This window comes from Aotus nancymaae, unplaced genomic scaffold (assembly GCF_030222135.1).
Source record: "Aotus nancymaae isolate 86718 unplaced genomic scaffold, 86718_ANA_hifiasm-v0.15.2.pri h1tg000004l, whole genome shotgun sequence".
Classification (NCBI taxonomy): Eukaryota; Metazoa; Chordata; class Mammalia; order Primates; family Aotidae; genus Aotus; species Aotus nancymaae.
The window spans coordinates 36,744,405-36,763,016 of NW_026988415.1; the positions used below are offsets into that span (position 1 = coordinate 36,744,405).

Here is an 18,612-nt window from a genome sequence, read left to right on the forward strand (position 1 = left end):
AGTCTCAAAGCCATTTGAGTAATGTCCCTGACTTTAATGATGAAATTGGTTAAATCTTACCTATCTCCACTTTATGTGTCAATGTTTCTTAACGTTCTCCTCTGCTTGCTACCGAGAACGCAGAAATAATCAGATCACACCACTTTACGAGGCCAAGGTGTTTACTGTTTCCATTTCCATTTTCATATCACTTACTTCCAGAATTGAAAAAATAAGATAATTTGACTGTCAATTCAGCAACATGGTTTGCTTCTCCACATAGATTGATTTGTTCCTTCTTTTTTTCCACTTAATCATATAACACAGTCTACTTAGTATTATGTTATGAAACAAAAAACTCAACTACTTAATATGTAAATTTATCTCTGGTTTAACAGCCAAGAATTGATGGTGATGGTTCTACCAAAGATTTTTTTTTTTAAATACATTCAAAATTACTCCTTAATTCAGAATTTACATTTTGATGAAGGTCATTGACAGTATGAAAAAAGGTAGTTGACCTTCCTGGGGAAATATTTCTAGCCATAGCCACATCTTTTCCCTCATTGATCTAAAAAAAAAAAAAAAAAAAAGATGCAAGGTGTTTTCATAACAAAAGTATAAAATTTCATAGCTCTGAGACCTTGTGCTATTTGAGCACTACAAATATTCAGCAAAATACTTGATCTATAGCTATGGTCTATCCAGACAATTCTTATTGGTATTTACTACAGATTACGTGTCATCTCTAGAGAGAGACGAGAGAGAGAGAGAGGAGAGAGAGTGCACATAACAACTAAAACATACATGACATATCCATCAACATTTCTTCTTGAAATATGAGGTTTGTTTTTGAATGTCTACAAAATATACCTACTAATAATTGTAAAAATAATCTATGTTCTTGAAATCAAAGGGAAAAACAGGTCAGTTCCATAGAGATTCTTGGTTAGTGTAGTTAGCTGATTTGGGTAATACACATTTTAATGTAAAGTCTGAATTATTCAGATGAATTATTTTCACTGGCCATGTTGAGTAGACGATTCTCTGATTCACTTCACATGATAAAGAAAAAGCCCAGGTAGTGTCTCTCTGCTAGGAGTATATTTTCTGTGCCATGGTTAGTTAATGTTTTCAACCAAGTTGAGACTATACAGTGATCAAACTGTTTTAAAAGATGGACAAAATAATTTGGTCAATGTTGTTGCCATTCTCTATTTCCATCTATGATTGTCTAGGCAATGTCCATCTTTTTTGGAACCATCAAAAATATTAAGTCTGACATTTTGGGATATGGCAATTCTTGCTTGAATTCTGTTTTCACAAAGGAATTCTTTCGTGGCTTACAAAACAAAACAAGGAGCTTACTTACAGTGAATTCCCCGGTGACTGCATCAAACCCCACATGAATCGTATGCTCAAAGTCTGAAGGAAGAGAGATCTCTGGACGCTCTTTCTCTTTCTTCTTATTGGCTAAAGGCAAAATGTTAACATGTATTTATTTGGGGTATAGTTTTGGCATCCACAAGTTGTACAATTAGGTTCATCAAAACAATTACAAAGTTAAAAGACAATTGATTCCAACATAGTCTCAACAATGCTTAACACTAGAAATTCCAATTATTTGCAGAAGTAGCTAAGAGTGTGATGACAAATGTTATATCCGAATAATTCAAAATTTCCAAAACCCATTTGAAACAAATCCCCCATTCAAACTGATTTATGTCCTTTACCAGTGTAACCAGGAGGTGTCTAGGGATATTGTATTTAACTGGCTTTGTTGAATCAAATACAACTTACTAAGGAAGAAATTCATTATACACAAGTCAAGCTAAGGCATACTACTAGAAAGAAAGAAAACAAAAGCATTTCAGCTCTCTATAAAGGTGTTATGAATTGTTTCTATGTTAATGATAGCTAATAAGTGGTAGGTACTTATTTAACACAATACCACTGAAAATGAATGATGTTGCAAACCTTTTTTATCATTTAAAATACTTTAATCATTTCCTATCCAGCACTTTGCTAGTGAAAAGCTACAAATTGCTGCTTTTTTTTACTGAATTAATTTTATTTAGTTCTCAGAAACCTTGAAGCCATTCTTTGGTTTAGTTTTTCTAGTTTGTAGTTATTTTTCCATATTTCCATTACATTCTGTCATATTAGCCATTCAAAAATCATTGTCTCTCAAGTAACAGATTTTTATAGTTACATAACTATAAATAAATGTATCAGTAGCTCATAATTGAAAAGCCTATAAAGATGTAGTCACTGAATAAATTAAGTTGAGAACTATAGTCTATCTGGAAATAGTTCCCAGGAGGAAGTCACTGTGGAAACATTCTAAAATGGCATCTAGTAGCTTCCATAACACACTTATTAGCAGATCTGAGCATGTATCTCAGGTACGGCTGCATTTCACGCTGGAAAAAATAGTACTCACCTTCCTAATACAGGGCAAGTCAACATGAACCAGGTTTACCCAGTTAAAACCAATCAACTTCAGAATTGCCAGGGTGGTCAATTTAGAACATTCTGGTTCAAACAGATGTTGTCTTGCCCTGGATTACAGACAACACTCAATCATATATGGATTATGTGTTTTATGGGTTACCCATGATAAATTTCAAATTCAAAACTTCTCATGTTCAAAGGCTATTCTTATGGCTTCTTATATCATTCCACTCTCTCTCACTGTTGCTTATCTCCAGCGAGAGGACAGACATATGGGGCAGAAATATGAAAACTGAAGTAGTGAAAGGGACTATACAGAATCAGGAAAGAAAGGTTGGGAGCAGGGGGACAAGAGACACCCAAGGCCTTTGCATGGCCATGGAGCACATTTAGGAGTCATTTTGAAAATATATATATATGCCATATAACTTACCCTCAGTACAGATTTCATTTTTACAGTGAGCCTACTTTATTGATAAATATTATCCTAACTCAACAGTGAAGTTTAGAGCTTTCTGTTGGTACTCTTACTTCCCCTGTGTCTTTGTGGACTATAGTTACCATTTATACTTGTTCAACTACCATTTTTTACTTGTTCAGAAAGGCACTCTGGTCTCATCACTCTATTGAAGTTGTCCTAGCCACTCCTACAATCATTTTCTTATTTTTTCTCTTTCATGATGTCCCATCCATACTAACCATGGCTAGCCACTTCTCTTTCTACTTCCTTGACAATGTGGCCTGGCATTCCTCCTTTCCGAGTGACCATTGTTTCTTTGATTGTCATTGCTTTTGCCTTTGCTAGTACAGTTTTGGCCTTCTACAATTCTTTCTCTATACTCATTCCTCTTGGATTGCATCCACTCCCACATACTAACTCACGTTAGGTAATTCTCTAATCTGTGGTTGGCAGGGGTAAATCCACATATTGAGGGACCAAACACTGTATGTAATTTGAGAGGAAGGTTCCCTTTAAGTAAAAAAAATTACAAAATTACAAATACAAATATAACGGGGCCCCTCCCAGGGCTGTGGAAGGCTTCCAGGCAAGCAAGGAACTCTGAAGGAGCAGTTTCATTCACTTCACAGTAACTAGCTCTTGGTAACCTTTTTGGGGTCAATCTTCTGAAAAATCTGAAGCAAGCTATGGAATTTCTGCCCATAAAAATGCACTATACACATATACTTTCACAGGTTCATAATTCCCTTGGTCTCCGAGTTAAGAGCCCCTACCTTAATCTGTACCTCGAATCCTTATGTCAACTTGAATTCATGGCCCCTCTTGCCAGTAAATAAACTCTCCCAACTTTTCTATTAGTATTGGCAACACATTTGTAGCAAATTGACTAAACACTCCACTTGGGCTGAGTTATATGCAGGATTGGCTTAACGGTGCCTCCCTAAAAGGCCACCTGACTGCCAATCCCTTATCAGCCTAACTGTGCAATTTTCTTCACTCAGGGCTAAGCATAACAAAGGCAGGAAGCCCAAGTTTGCTTCTCTTCCGGTGTTCCCTATCTCAGTGAAATGATACCACTAACCACACAGATTAGAGAAGAAGCAAGGCCTTAGGCTCCTCCTCCTTTAGGCAGCTCTAAGCAATGAAAAAAAGTTATGATCCCCCTCTCCAATATGCAATTCAAATAAAAACAATACTAAGGCATAAACAAGGAAGTGCAAAAAGTTCTGATGTTCTTATGATTAAGTCTTTTTTAAGCTATATGTCCAAAATTAAACTGTTTACACATTTTGGGTGCTTCTGATTTGCTAGATGCCATATAAAAACGCTTGCCCTGGCTTCTGGGTAATCTAGCACTGGCCCAGCTGCCCAAACCAAAACTCTGGGAGTCATCTTTCACTCCTTCTTTATTTCTATGCTAATTGATCACCAAGTTCTGTCTATTCTATCTCCTAAACTGGTCTTGAATCCATCTTCCTTTCTTCATCCCCACAAATAATTATCTTAGTTTAAGGCATCAGCATTTTTCACATACCCTCACTGCCTCCAATTTTACCCCCTTCCATTCATTTCTCTACTCTGTAGCTAGATCACATTCTTGCCTTTAAGATGCTTAAATGCTGTCCCCTATTACCCATATGTTAAAAGTTCATACTTCATAGCATGATATCCAAGGGCCTACATGATATGTTCCTAGTTTACCTCTCCAGCCTCTCTATTCTTGCCATGGGCCCCACTACTTATACACATTCAATGCTCCCTACACTGCCAGGTTTTCTCTTACCTCCAAGCTTTTACACATGCTATATACCTAGGCCTGGAAAGTCTTCTTATCCTCTCTCCAAAATTTATGTGGATCACTCCTATTAGTCCTTATTCTTAAATACTCACTCTTGGGCTTTTTCTCCTTTAGTAAGTCTTTTCCTATCTCCCCTCTGCAAACAAAGCCAAATGGCTGTCCTTTTATGCTCCCATAGAATGTCTCAGTGTCTACTTTGAGCTTGGTACCATCAGAATAGGATTGTTATTTTTTACGTATCTACCTCTCTATCTAAAATTTGAGATACTTGACAATAAAGAATGTAATCTATTCATTTTCACATTCCCCAGCAACTAGATTGAACCTGCACACTTAATAGCTATCATGAATGGGACACTCACTATGTGCAAAGTAACTAGGGCTATCTCATTTAATCTCCACAATAGTCTTATGAGGTAAGTCTTATTCTTATCTTACAGATGAGGAAAATGAGACTTAATGGAATTAAATTATACACCCAGGGTTACACAGCTGTCAAATATCAGAGCCAGGATTTGAACCTAGGTCCCCACTTTGTCTCCAGAACCAAAGTTTTCAACAGTTACATACTTTATTTATTACACAGTGGCGTAAAAGAAAACTCAACAGATTTGAGATCTAGCTTTCAGTAAGTGTTTAGCAATAAAATAGACCCTAGATGGGAACCAGTTTTTATTTTTGTGTGTTTTTTTAAGATACACTAAAATGTCTGTATCTCCCTGTAAAATTCTGTGAGCACTGGTCATTTATCTTAAGATTCAACCTGGTCAGCTCTCTGGATTGATATCTGCAGAGAGCAGAAGTCCAAAAAAGTATCACTTTCTAAGTGTATCTCCCATATTCTATTGGAACTCAGAAAAAGGCTACAAATTGCTGCCTGGACCACAAACTGCAAACAGCATTTGGCCTTGAGATCTACTGGGAGTTATGGTTGTAATTCCTGGGGCCAGCTAATCACTCCAGAATTTCTCATCCGGACTTCTTTCTCTATTCTGCTACCTTGTAAAGAATGAAAAGCCCCTCTAGTTATCTACTGTCTTTTGCATGCCCACCCCGATGTTCTGCAGTTCTTTTACCACCAAGAGTTTGTCCTGTTGGGAACATTTTTTTTCTACATTTTCTACTGCTTCCTTCACCTCTTGCCTTAGGTTTTCATACTTCACTGTACATAATTTTCATCTGAGAACTTAAAAAAAAGAGAGCTGCCAGAGTCCCACTCCCATCTCCAGAGATTTAGATTCAGTTAGTCTGGGGTAGCTCTAGGCATATTTATTTTTTAAAGCTCTTCAGGTATTTCTGTTACATAGCTGGGATTGAGAAAAATGACTCTAGACTCTGCTATCCAACAAGTATACCATTTCTGTAGGTAAGACTGGTGGAGGATGCTCATCCTTTCTCATCCCAAGGCTCCAGGCCTGAGAGAATGGAGAAGGCAGGCTCTCTCTTTTTTTTACTCCAAATGATTTTATGTCAGTACTTCTAAACTTGCTTACAAAATGGTCTCTTTTGAGATTATCACCACCTAGTTCTCCTGGCCAAGTGCATTGTTCTCCATTGAGGACTTTGGCTCCCAGGTTTCCTTCCTACACTCTTATGCTGCCACCACTGTGTGAAACAGGATATAAATTGACACCTTCATACCCTTTCCTTATGGATCCTTGATCTCTCTCAACTCTAATGAATTTTACGTCCCTTCCACTTCTGCAATCATTCCCACGGCCATCTTTTAAACCAGTAGTTCTCAAGCAGGGCTGTACATCAGAATAACCTGTAGAGTTCCATAAAATACCAATGTCTAGAGCCTACCAAGAACCTACTATATCAGGATTTCTGGGGATAGAACCTGGGCAAATGATTTTTTAAAACTCCAGAAATAATGTGCAGCCAGAGTGGAGAACCATAGTTGCCCCAGATCTTTTTATTATCCAGAATTACCCTTTCTCTGAAATACTCAATATTGTTATTTCATTATCTGAGCTCAGTTTCCCATCCAGCTAACCTCCTAATTGTTTCAAGTTCTTACTCCTATTTTACTTGTTCTTTGATCTCAACAAGACCTCCATTTCTAGAAGGTAATGGGGGATTATTAAAACAGGGCAATAACAGCATATTTATGTTTCAAAATATTATTCTAGTTACTTCCATTTTTAGCCAATTTCTCTGCTCCCTTCTGGCTTAGACTCTGTGGTCCATGATGTAAATTGCCCTTATTCCTCTGCCCTGGAAAATTTCACTCTTTGACTTCTTGTTATAATTGTCCTATAAAACCCTACCCTGATAGAATCCAACTATGAAAGCTCTCCACTTCTACATCAAGGCTGACAAGGGTAGCTGGAAGAAAATCACATAGCCACACAGATTGGTTGGTGCTTATCATGGTTGGGTCATTAATGGTGGTTGACAATAATTTCCTCACCCCTTTCCAACTTCCTTTTCTAATCACCTCACCCAATAATCCAGAATTTCAGAACTCCACTCTAACTTCTGCTCTACCCTCTCCTCCCTTACTTTCAGCATATGACCTTCCTTCTACTTCAATGAGAAAAGTGGAGAGACTCCTTTTTTTTCAGTTGAAAATGCCTTTGATTTCACTTCCTGTCCCACCCTTATAAATTTATCTCCACCAGTAGCATCTCCTTCTCTTCTCCTACCTTACTGGAAGCAGATGCCACCTTCTACCTAAAGTAAACCCCTCCACCAATTATGCTTTATTTTTTCTTGTATCCTCAATCTCTCCCTCTTGAGATCACTATTATCCTTAAAAATTAAAATGCTTCTGCTGCTTCACATCCTTCTCTGGCTGTTATAGTCTCAGCTTTTCCTTCTTTAGGTTAAACTTCTTGAAAAAGCAATCTAGATTTCCTTAGCTCTCACTCCTCAAACCAGTATAATGACTCCCTGAAGTCACAAATTAATCTCCTCCTTGACCAGTGGCTACTTTTCAGTCCTTACAAGTGTGGACCTCTCAGTCAAAATTGACATTGGTGACCATGAACTTCTTGAAGGTAACATTTCCCCATCTTCTTTCATACAACTCTTTTCTAGAGTCTATTTCTGCATTTCTCAGTTTTCTTTCTCAGCCTCATTTGTAGGAGTTTCTTTCTGTCAGTTCTTTAAATAGTTAAGAGGAATATTAGGAGCTGTCCTAGGTCCTCATCCCTTCTCATCAACACACTTTTCCCTTGGGTCATCTCATCCACATGCATGATTTCGATCCCCATTGACACTAGTGATTCTCCATATTTACCTCCAGCCCTGACATCTCTGTTGCACCCCAACCCCATGTAGTTAACTGACTATTGAACACTCCTATCTAGATGCCTCACAGACCCCTCAGACTAAATATTTTCAAAATTAAACTATCTAATTAACTAATCTAATTAACTGTTTTTCCCCATCTAAAACAACAAGAAATAACAATTCTTCCTTGTTTCCTACCTCACCCTTCTCCAGCTCTTCCTCTCAGCATCTGATTAGTTGCCTAGTTCTATGAATTCTCATTCCTAAGTAGTCCCTCTGCATTGTCCTCTCTTATTCCTATTACTGGCCCTTAAGCCAGGTCACTCTCATTTCTCACCTATGTGATTCCAACAGACTGACTGCTCTCTGTCCCTCTCTTCCCGATTCCTCCTGTGACTAGAGTGATATTTTGAAACACAAATCTGATATCATTGCTCTGCTTTAATGTTCCCGCATGCCTTCAGAATCAAATCTAAAGCCCTTAGCATGGCATAGATAATCCCTCCAGGATCTGGTCCCCACTTACATTCATAGCTTCTTCTCCTACCCCTTCCCGACTCTCAGAGGACCAGCTTTTCTGAACTACTTGTAGTATTCATAGAAGCTCAACTAACAGCATGTCACACCTGTTGCCTTAAAAATGATGCTGTTTCTACCTGGGATGTCACTCATTCCTTAATGGCTATCTCTATGACTCTTTTAAGGCTCACCTCAGTTCAATAATCATCTCCTCCAGGAAGCCTTCCTTAATCACCCCTTCCTTCAGTCTTGAATAACTGCCCCTCCTCAGTTCTCACTCCAACATATTACACTTACCACACTAAATTCTAATCATTGAATAACTTACTTATGTCCCTGACTAGACCTTCAATTCTTTAATGCCAGAGACTGGGAATTTTTCAGCTTTGTACCCCAGCATCTATCTAACACATCATCTGACTCAATGTTTAGTGAATAAGCAAATGAACAAAAAATGAATGAATGACCTTCATTATATGAACTGAGGTCCAGTATATACAGAAGAGGAGACAATGATCAATGTCTACCAAGAAGGCCTAGGGGTGAGGAGTATATTTTAGAGTTGTTTTTGTAGTTGAAGTTGTTATTGGCGGCACTGTTGCTGTTTTCTCCCAACAGTGGAGATGATGCTGTATTCATTCAGGCACACCTCTTGCCAGGTACCACTTTGGGGCCAAAGGCATATATGGCAACATAGCTAGGCATGATTCAAGGTAGACCAAAAAAACCTCCCCCAAGATGAAATCCCTGGATGGTAGTATGGCTGCCTTCTGAAAGCAATTTAGAAAGCTGTCACCTGAGTCTTCGTTGTTGTAGGAGCTCCATTTGTCATCTTTCCCTAAAATTCCTGGAAGTTTTGTTGGGCCTACTTAGCTTCCAGGAAAGTGAACTGAGTGAATAACTACTCACTGGATGTCATATGATCATTTTCAGATTTATTTTTTAGAACACTTTCTACCTTCTTGGAAACAGAGCATGCAGGAAAAGAGAAGGGATGACAGAAGAGAGACATAGGGAAAAGCTTTCCTAAATAAATTTAGCCTAAAAGCACAAAACAATAATCAACTTTTTGAAAGCAATGGAAAGCATGCAAAATATTATGGCATATGTCATAATTTTAAAAGCAACATTTAAAGCCTTGTTTATACAGAAAGTTAAAAGCAAAATATCATATAAAGCATTTTTTAATTCAGAAATAATTTTTCTAAATAAAAATAAACATAGTCTGGCTAATTCTATGAGGCAAGCATTTTACCACCCTGGCTCTAAAACACAACTTCTTCCTGCTACCGTCCCAGCTTCTTTTCCCTTGAGTCAGTGAGTCAGTTAGCAACTACATTGAATTGTGGATCTACGTAGTGACAGGTTATGCTGGGTGATTCATTAGAAACTTAAGCAGTATTCTGAACTTGCAATCTAACTGGGAAAATAACCTTAATAAACAAGAAACAGCAACAGATAACACCAAAGAAAATTAGGTGCTAAGTTGGGCAGAATGGTGTGGCATGTCAAAAGAAAATATCACAGAACAGGAGGCTGAGGCAGGAGAATTGCCTGAACCCAGGAGGCGGAGGTTGCGGTGAGCCGAGATCGTGCCATTGCACTCCAGCCTGGGTAACAAGAGCGAAACTCCGTCTCAAAAAAAAAAAAAAAGAAAATATCACAGAAATCTGTGGTGGATAGTCAGGGCTTACTGGAGGAGGTATGTCTTGAGAAATGGGCCTTAAAGACTGGATACTGAGATGCAAGGGTAAGTCATCTCAAGTAGGAAGAACAGTAGAAGTAAAAGCTTGGAAGTAGGGATGTATATCGCATGTTGATTAGGAAATGAGAAGACACAATAAATAAGTAGGGTGGAGCCTTGGAAATCAGGAAGGGAAGAAAGATGAAATTGGAGGTAGTAATAAAAAGTGCTGAGAAAGATTTTTGAGTAGATGAATGACACAATAAAAAAGAGGTGTGAGAAGACAGGCTAGGTAGCTGTGTGCTGCTAAGGTATACATGCCATCGTGGGAGCAGGCTTCCAGATGGTTACTGTTTCATTCAGGTTGAAGAGGAGAATGAATAGTGGGAGTGGAATTGGGAGGACCTGCCTACCACTGTATCCGTTGCCTCTAAGATCACTTACTGGGAATTTCCCACAAACTCGAGGGGGTGTGTGTGTGTGTGTGTGCGTGTGTGTGATTTCTGCAACTATGTTGAAGATTACCTGCAGATAGGGAACCTTGTCTCATATGTAGTATCCCTCACAATATTCAGCACAGAACTAGGCACATAAAAAGTAGGCACAACTCTTTTCTGAGTGGTATATAAACAATTAAAAACATGTTCCAGATTCTGTTATATCTAATTTTTAAACTGAGATAGCCAATAAATTACATGTGTGCTCAAGGCCAGAATGCAGCCCAGATTTCTGCATTGGCTGGATACACATATGTCTCTATCCTGTGGTCTTCCATTAAGTCCTTTGAGATAAAGGAAGCCTAATCAAACATTCTATTAGGAGACTTGTAGTGAAGTTGCTGGGGTCGAGGCCCTCCTGGGAGGTACACTTATCCCATAATCCTTAGCTTGACACCAGAAGTCCTTCTCCTTTCCACCCTTTGTCTCCCTCGCTCTGCCCAGGTAATCTGTATTCACTCAGTGTTATATATTCCTAAAGCCAAACAACTTTTGTAGACACAGGGACCACTTCTGGCAGAAACAGTGGGGATGGCTAGGTTAGAGATCTGTCATATTTAAATGCCTATTTTTCATCTCAATATTCCTTAGCCTTGATCTGCGAAATCCATGTTGAAAGGATATAGAAGTATTATTAAAGGACCATCCACCTCCTATGGGTGACATCCTGTATTTTCCTAACAAATGATCCTTAGTCACTCAGTTACTCTTTAGCTGTATGATAGATGCTTTTGGTGGTTCATTGATTTCTCTGTTTCTAAGAGGCTGTCAGTCAGTGCTCCAAGCAGGTCATTTACAAAATGTTGCCATTGTGGCTTATAAGAATTAAAATGCCTTAGTGTCTACTTAGCTACCAGGAAAGTGAATTAAGTACTGTGGTTGTTCCTTCATTTTAAAAAAATGCCATTTTTCTCCATCCTCTGATTTGTGGGTCACAGAGCACACCGTGCCATAACCCTCCTTAGGGATGTCTTCCTTATACTTGGATAACGGTAAGTATCTCAGAATAGTTCTTCCTATGACAATACCAGCCCTGCAGGTGTCATAGAGGCAGGCACTCATTTGTGAGCGCAATAGTTCCAGAGGGACTGATTTCTGCAAAGCAGGTTCTAATCCCTAAGACATCTGCTCTGTAAACAAATGTCCTGTTTGAGGGCATATTACAAGAGGGGACCCACAGGAATTTCTTAACTCCTGGATTTACAAGAAGTACATTTCCCTTTACACAGGGAAAGATCAGTTCTTTCGTTTACACCTGATTTTTTGGTATAAAGAATATCATTGTGTGGGCCTACAAATTTATTTTTTGCATTGGAAATATATGTAAGTACTACATGGTAACTAACTACAATAGAAAGATAGGCATAAAAATAGATTTTGTTGTTGGTGCTAAGTATTTAAAGCAACTGACAGTACACGGTGAATAAAGCATTTAAAAAGAAATTCCACATAACAGACGTATTTCTGGCTTAAACTTAGCATCTTGGGCAAATACGTATTGATACAGAGAAGAAAAGGAAGGTGTTGATTAAGTCGGTAAAAAGACCCAAATATCTTTTACATACTGGATTATGAATGAATCTAAGGGGAGAGATGATAGGTGACTCTTGTGTTCTATTTGAATAGTCCATATTTTTCTTTTTTACAAAAGCTAGTTACGTCCTATTAGCAAATTAGGCCCTTGGAGGAATAACTTGTCAGGACAAAGGTATGACTACTGCCATAACCACTGAGCCACCTGGGTTCTACCTGCTTCTGTAAAAATCCCATTTTTGCATATTCCATTGGCTGAACCCTGTTTACAAAACAAGTTAGGTTACTCTCATTTTATGGCAACCAGTACAGTGTTCAACTACCACTGGGCTAGGAGTTGGGGGATCCAAATTCTAGGTCTCCCTTGCTGTGCTATTAAGTAGTGGAGCGACTTTGTGGAAGTCATTTAGCCTTTCTGAATTTCTGCCTTCCTCTGTAAAATGGGAATAATCTCTATCTTACCTCCATCATAGGAAGTTTGAAGAAGGTGACTGATATGAGAGGTTTTGAACATTATAATACATCTATAATGACCTTCCAAAATACATCATCTTATTAACAATACACTAAGTAACAGGGTGTCTATGTGTAGACCTAGCACTTCCATCTTATGAGTGACATCCTTGGAAGTATAACTACTGAGAAAAGAGGATTAAACTGGGCCATTTTAAACATTCACTGCTCTTATTATAATATCTTTTATTATATTAGCAAATCTCAGAAGCATATAGTTGGGAAGGCCCATTGTGGAAGATCCATTCTCCTGCTTCATGTAGAACTTGCTAAAGCCATGAGATATCCAATGAAAATTCTAGAAAACTTCACTCTTAGTAACTCATAGCATCCAGTTAGCCAATCTGGAATTTATGTCTAGTTCCATTCCCTCTGGTGAAATATTAAGCTCATTTTCTCCTGCTAGGTCTTCAGTTGATGTGGAAAACAGTATATGTCCTCCACAAATTAGCAGGCTTTAACGTATAGATAAAAACTCAGTGTGGTACCTGATTCTGCAAGAGTGGCCACAAGCCCAATTCACAGGTCAGATGTTCCATGAAGATGATGGGATGTGGGAGGTAAAATGAGAGTCACATGTGAGCCCTTCTAGTCACCCCCACTCACACATGCAAACAGCCAGCACCTTCAGTGGTATCATCTTCAAAAACATTCAGCAACAGTGATCATTCTAAGAAATCATTAGGAAGTTGCCTCTTACTCATCTCCTTCTAGGCAACACATACTGGTTCCACTTTCATTTGCATTCAATTGACATGTGCAACAATTTCGATGGGAAACATTTGAAAACAAAAAGCAAAGATGAGGGAATATCCTAACTAGACACTTCTGATCACATGTGGATAATTATATAGGGTAAAAGTTTGAGGAGAAAAAGGAGGCCTCATTTGCTTTAAGGGGGAAAGCAACTTCATATCCCTTAGACTTTGTCAATTTTCCTCTTCTTGCCACATTTCATTTTAAAGTGTATCATCAGCCTTCATGTTTGATACAGCACTCTTCTGTCTTCCCCTTTTATTCCATCCATCCTCTGTATCTTCTCTACCTCCTAATCTCCCTTTCAATCATTACTTCCTCTATTTATTTCTCCCTGTTGCTTCTTTACCTTAGTGTATACATCTCCCAATCCTACATTCCATACTTCTCTTGGATTTGACTATCTGGTGGTTTTAGGGGGCTACCATATTTGTGCCCAGTTTCCCTTTTCATTGGCCTTAAAATGGAAGCACAGACCCTGGTAGATAGGGAGGGTGCGTCCTTATTCCACCTTCTTCCCATTTTAACACAGGCTTCCTAGTAGTAAAGGAGTAGTATGAGAGACTCTTCTAATGGGGCATAGCACTGACCCTAGAGGACAAGCAAGATGCCATGTCCTTCAGGTTTCCAAAAGGGCAGGACAGTGATTTCCGACGAGCACTCTTTGCTTAGCTAGATGGGCTACATTTGCAGAAACAAGAACGTAAGCACCATTCAGGATGTAGCACTCTCTGATACCTGGCTTTCTGATAACAGAACCCTGAATTAATTGAAACTCTTATACATTATTGGTGCAGTGATAATAACTTTGAGCTACTGCAAGATCCCAAAGGGTCTTCAGCATCACCAAAGAAAGATTGCATACTGTTATCACACTAAGTATATTTTATTGTGCATTAGTTAGATGAAAGTTAGTAATATGCATTTACCAAAACATTTGATTAACAAGACCATAAGGATAACTGAGAGTTTTCTTTAATGTAATTGTTGTGTAGCAAGGATTATTGCTGTGTAGGGTATATAGCAGATGACATACTCTAGGAATTAGAACAATATATATTCAATACAATAACAAAACTATATAGTACTTTAAGAACTTTTTCACATATATGAACACACTTATTTAGAGCTTCAGCTTTCTAAAGAAATATGTAAACCTATAAAGTACATACCAAAAAATAACCTAACCTACAAAACACCCAAAGCAAATGTTAGTTTATCTCTATTATCAAGAATATCTTCTCACCATCATTTCTTTCAAAAATATGTGAAAAAGTTCTTTCTTTCCTTTTGAGTGGCAATTTTTAAAAGTCCCCTCATCTGAAATTCAAATATGTTTCAAAGTACACTACCATCTTCTTGAAGAAAAATGAAAGCCACTGCTGGCTTTTAGATTATAGGAACATAATTTACCACATATTCCCTTTGTCCCATTGCAAGGTAGTGTAATATAGTAGAATAAGCATAGGGTTTGGAGTTAGAGAGATTTGGGAGGCCTCTGGCTTCTGTCATTTGCTATGTAACTCCAGGTTGTCTAATTAAATGTTTTGAGCTTAAACTGCCTCATCTGTAAAAAGGGCATAATACAGAGTGGCTCTAAGTGTTAAATTGATACACGTAACGTGCCTGGCACATAGCTTGGCACCCAGTAACTAGTCAGTAAATTGTAGAACACTTTCTATTTGTCTTGATTTGATTTATATACAACAATTCCCTCTTATGCCTCCAGGAGGAAGGATCATCACATTCCCAGGTTCACCAGCTCCCAAATCTCTCTAGATTCCCCACAAATAAAATGCACATGAACTGTGCCCTCTAAAGACACAGCCCTTTACACAGCATTGCATATCCTCTGAAACACACCTAATGCTCAAGTGCAGCAGAAGACACAAGACATGTAAGCACACTTCAGTAGACACAGACATCACACAGAACGTGTCACCTCTAAATGCAGCCTCGCAGCTTCACTTGCTTCTTTCCAATATGTTCTTCCAAGCTTCAAGTCCTTAATATTGATTATTTTTGGAGGGACTATGCAATTTTCAGAGTCCTGGCTGCATTCACTTGCCTTATGTTTTTTTCCTTAATGGTTTATTTATTAACGTATTTATGATATATTTATTTATTCATTTGTGTGTTTATTCTCCACCATGTTCCAAAATGGATGTCAGGTGGCTTACAAGAATACACAAAATACAACATGATAGCATAAATTCAAAGCAGATAAGAAAGTGAAAGGAAAAAACAAAAACAATAAAGATAGGAACACGAAATGGAGCCTGGCAGAAAGCTAATACAAAGTGCATACATACCGTAGAGTCCCATTACAAGTGCTATGCATGGACCACACATTTGGCTCCAAGCTTTCTAGTAGCCAACAAAAGAGAAACCTGATCAGTCCCACACTTCACAGGGTCCATAAAATAAAAGCAATCCATATGGTTAGGATATCCCTTTCCTGGTCTAAATCCTGAAAACTTTTCTACAGTAAAGTATAATAAAATGGTGGCAAACTGTACCTCCTAAATTGTGCAAACACCAAAATTCAGCTTTTGGAACAGTCACCAACAAAATATATCCTCTATCTTAAAATTACATCTACTATTTCTTTTGTTTCCTTCTATCTATCTCTTGAAGTTCCCTTTAGTCAATGACATGTAGATATTAAAATGACTTCTTCAAAAACAAACAACAAAAAAATCCTCTGATATCACCAAAGCAAATATTTTCAGTTAGGAAATAAAATTGACATTGTGAAATTATAATGGCCAAATTTGGAAAAACCCTCAAATATCCAACAAAAGAAAATGGTTAACTAAACCATGATGCCGTCCTATGGTGAAATATTATACATCATTGAAAACGATATTTACAAATACTTTGTTAAATGTAGGAAAATATTCATGATAGAAATGTTAATTATAAAAGCAACTGTATAAAAACTGTATGCATTATAATCCTTTCCATGTGAAAATTATATATGTGCATATATAGTCATAGAAAATGTCAGGAAATAAATCCGCCAAAACATCAACATTGCTTCTGGGATTTGTGATTATGGGTGCTTTTTATTTTTTTCTATATGCTTATCTTTATTTTCCAAGTTTTTGACATTGATGAACGATTTATGATGAGAAAATGAGGTACTAAGAAGAAAAAAAGCAACTTAGCTCCCTCTGGCTTAAAAAATTATAGGCAATTTTAATTTTCTTTTTTAAATTTTCTATAATTGCCATAAAAAGTTCCAGTTAGGGAGGAAGTTACTTATAAAAAAATAAAAGAATAAAAGAATTCAAAAATCTAGTTTTCTCAGTTGTTTGTCAATAAGGTCCAAAATGCTACGAATATAATGATATCATGGTTATTTAGCACTTCCTAATTTTACTTTTAATAGCCATCTGGTACTTAGAATTACACTCAATTATCACAAATATTGTGGTATTTGTGCCAGATATTACTATCCTCACTTAACAGGTGATGAAACTGAGAAACCAAGTGACTGGCCCAAAGTCACAATAATCAGTGGCAGAGCTGAACATGAACCCGGGTCTCAAGAACCCAAGTCCAGTGCTCTTTCCATTAGTTCACGACTGACTGTGGTTAACCAGTTACCAAGAGACAGGAACACAGAAATAGTAATCCCTCCTTCCCCATGAGAGTCAGGTTCCTGAACAACCCCCAAGATAAGAGAATGCAGCTGAGGAGATCATGATATTGGAAGGGGGAAAAATCGGGCAAAAATGAGGTCGCAAGTAAACTGTTGAAAATCCTCATAAATTCTTTTATGCAGGTAAACAATAACAACAGTACATTACATAAAAAGAATAATGAGTTTACATAGCTTAAATCAGTAAAAATGATAGGCTTTATACAGTTTCCATTTAGATCCTGAGACGATTTCCAGAGGTGATGAGGATGTATCTAGCACTCATTATGGTAGTGGCAAATGGGGGTAACAGAGAAGCAATGAACACAAGTGGACTGTTAATTCATTCAAATCATGGATGGCTATACTCTCAGAGTCAGTGCAGTTGAATCCTGAAGTTATAACAACTTGCTTGGGCTTTATCTCTATCAAGCAAGTGAATTTAAGTGGCCCTTCTAAAGATGCTTTCATCTTCTCAAGTCCTTTTTGAAGACACCTTAGCACTTCTGTATGGAGTTCAATTTAATCATTCAATCTTTGTCTGAAGGTAGCTTATTAGCTGTCCACTAAGAGTATTTATATGGTACTACTTGATAATTTAGGCTTTTCTGAGGTTTCTTTCTTCCCAATTTAGTGTTTTTAAAAGACTCTTAGCACCTTTAGAGTCTAATTAAATCAAACTTTGTCAGAAAGTGTTTTATCAGCTGTCCAGCAACAGTATTAAATGACACATGATTTAAGTTCTATTGAAGATACTTCCTGTCCAATATGATTATGTTTGAAGGCATCATAGCACCTCTTCATAGAATTCTGCTACATCACTCAAGCTTTGAACAGGTAAGATTTGACACATGTAAAGATGCCAATTTTAATTACCTTCTTAGGGAAGTTTTAATCTTGTTCTAAAAATTTTGCTCCCGTTTCTGATAGCTGTGTTTGTTTCCATAGCCTCCTAATTGTCTTCATCAACACTTGTCATAATAACCTCTGGAGTCAAGAAAGCTTCCTGAGAATCGTCCTCTAGCAGCATTAACTTGAATTAGTGTCAACAGGTTCCGATTCAGCTTGCGCCAATGATTGCTCTTGTGCCAAATGTTCATCCTTATCCATAGGTTTTTTTTGTCTTTGGGAGGGACTGAGGAAAGATATTTTCCCTACCTCTATCCAAGTCTTCTCTAGGGTCACATTAATGATAGGCTCTGTTATGCTATCTAATGCCTCTTTCGGAAGTTACGGCCCGAAAACCCATTAAAAATCAACAGCCAAACCTTCATTAAGGTTTGGTAATGCCATTAGTAATGGAATCTCATGTACTAGGATCTTTAGACAGTGGAAACTTCGTGAGATTTTGAACAAAGTTACATATTATTTTAGAATAAGCCTTCGTGAATGGCCAGATCACATACTGATCAAAAGGCTGAAGAATCTGAGACATGTGGCTAGTTACAAAGACACCCTTACCATTAGGATGCATATTGGCAAATGTACTTGAAGCACCAAATAGAGTCAAGCATCAGCAGGACTTTAAATTCA

General features: G+C 37.7%; 1 protein-coding gene across 9 annotated transcripts in view; it reads right to left on the reverse strand.

The window, feature by feature from the left end:
* The window catches only part of PAK3 (p21 (RAC1) activated kinase 3), a 293,095-nt gene that overhangs the window by 84,660 nt on the left and 189,823 nt on the right, over positions 1-18,612 (reverse strand). For all 9 annotated transcript variants that reach the window (XM_012451750.3, XM_012451746.3, XM_064361702.1 and 6 more), the window contains one exon: positions 1,352-1,452. In XM_012451750.3, coding sequence (XP_012307173.1) covers positions 1,352-1,452 — 101 coding nt within the window. The remainder of the gene's footprint in view (positions 1-1,351; positions 1,453-18,612) is intronic.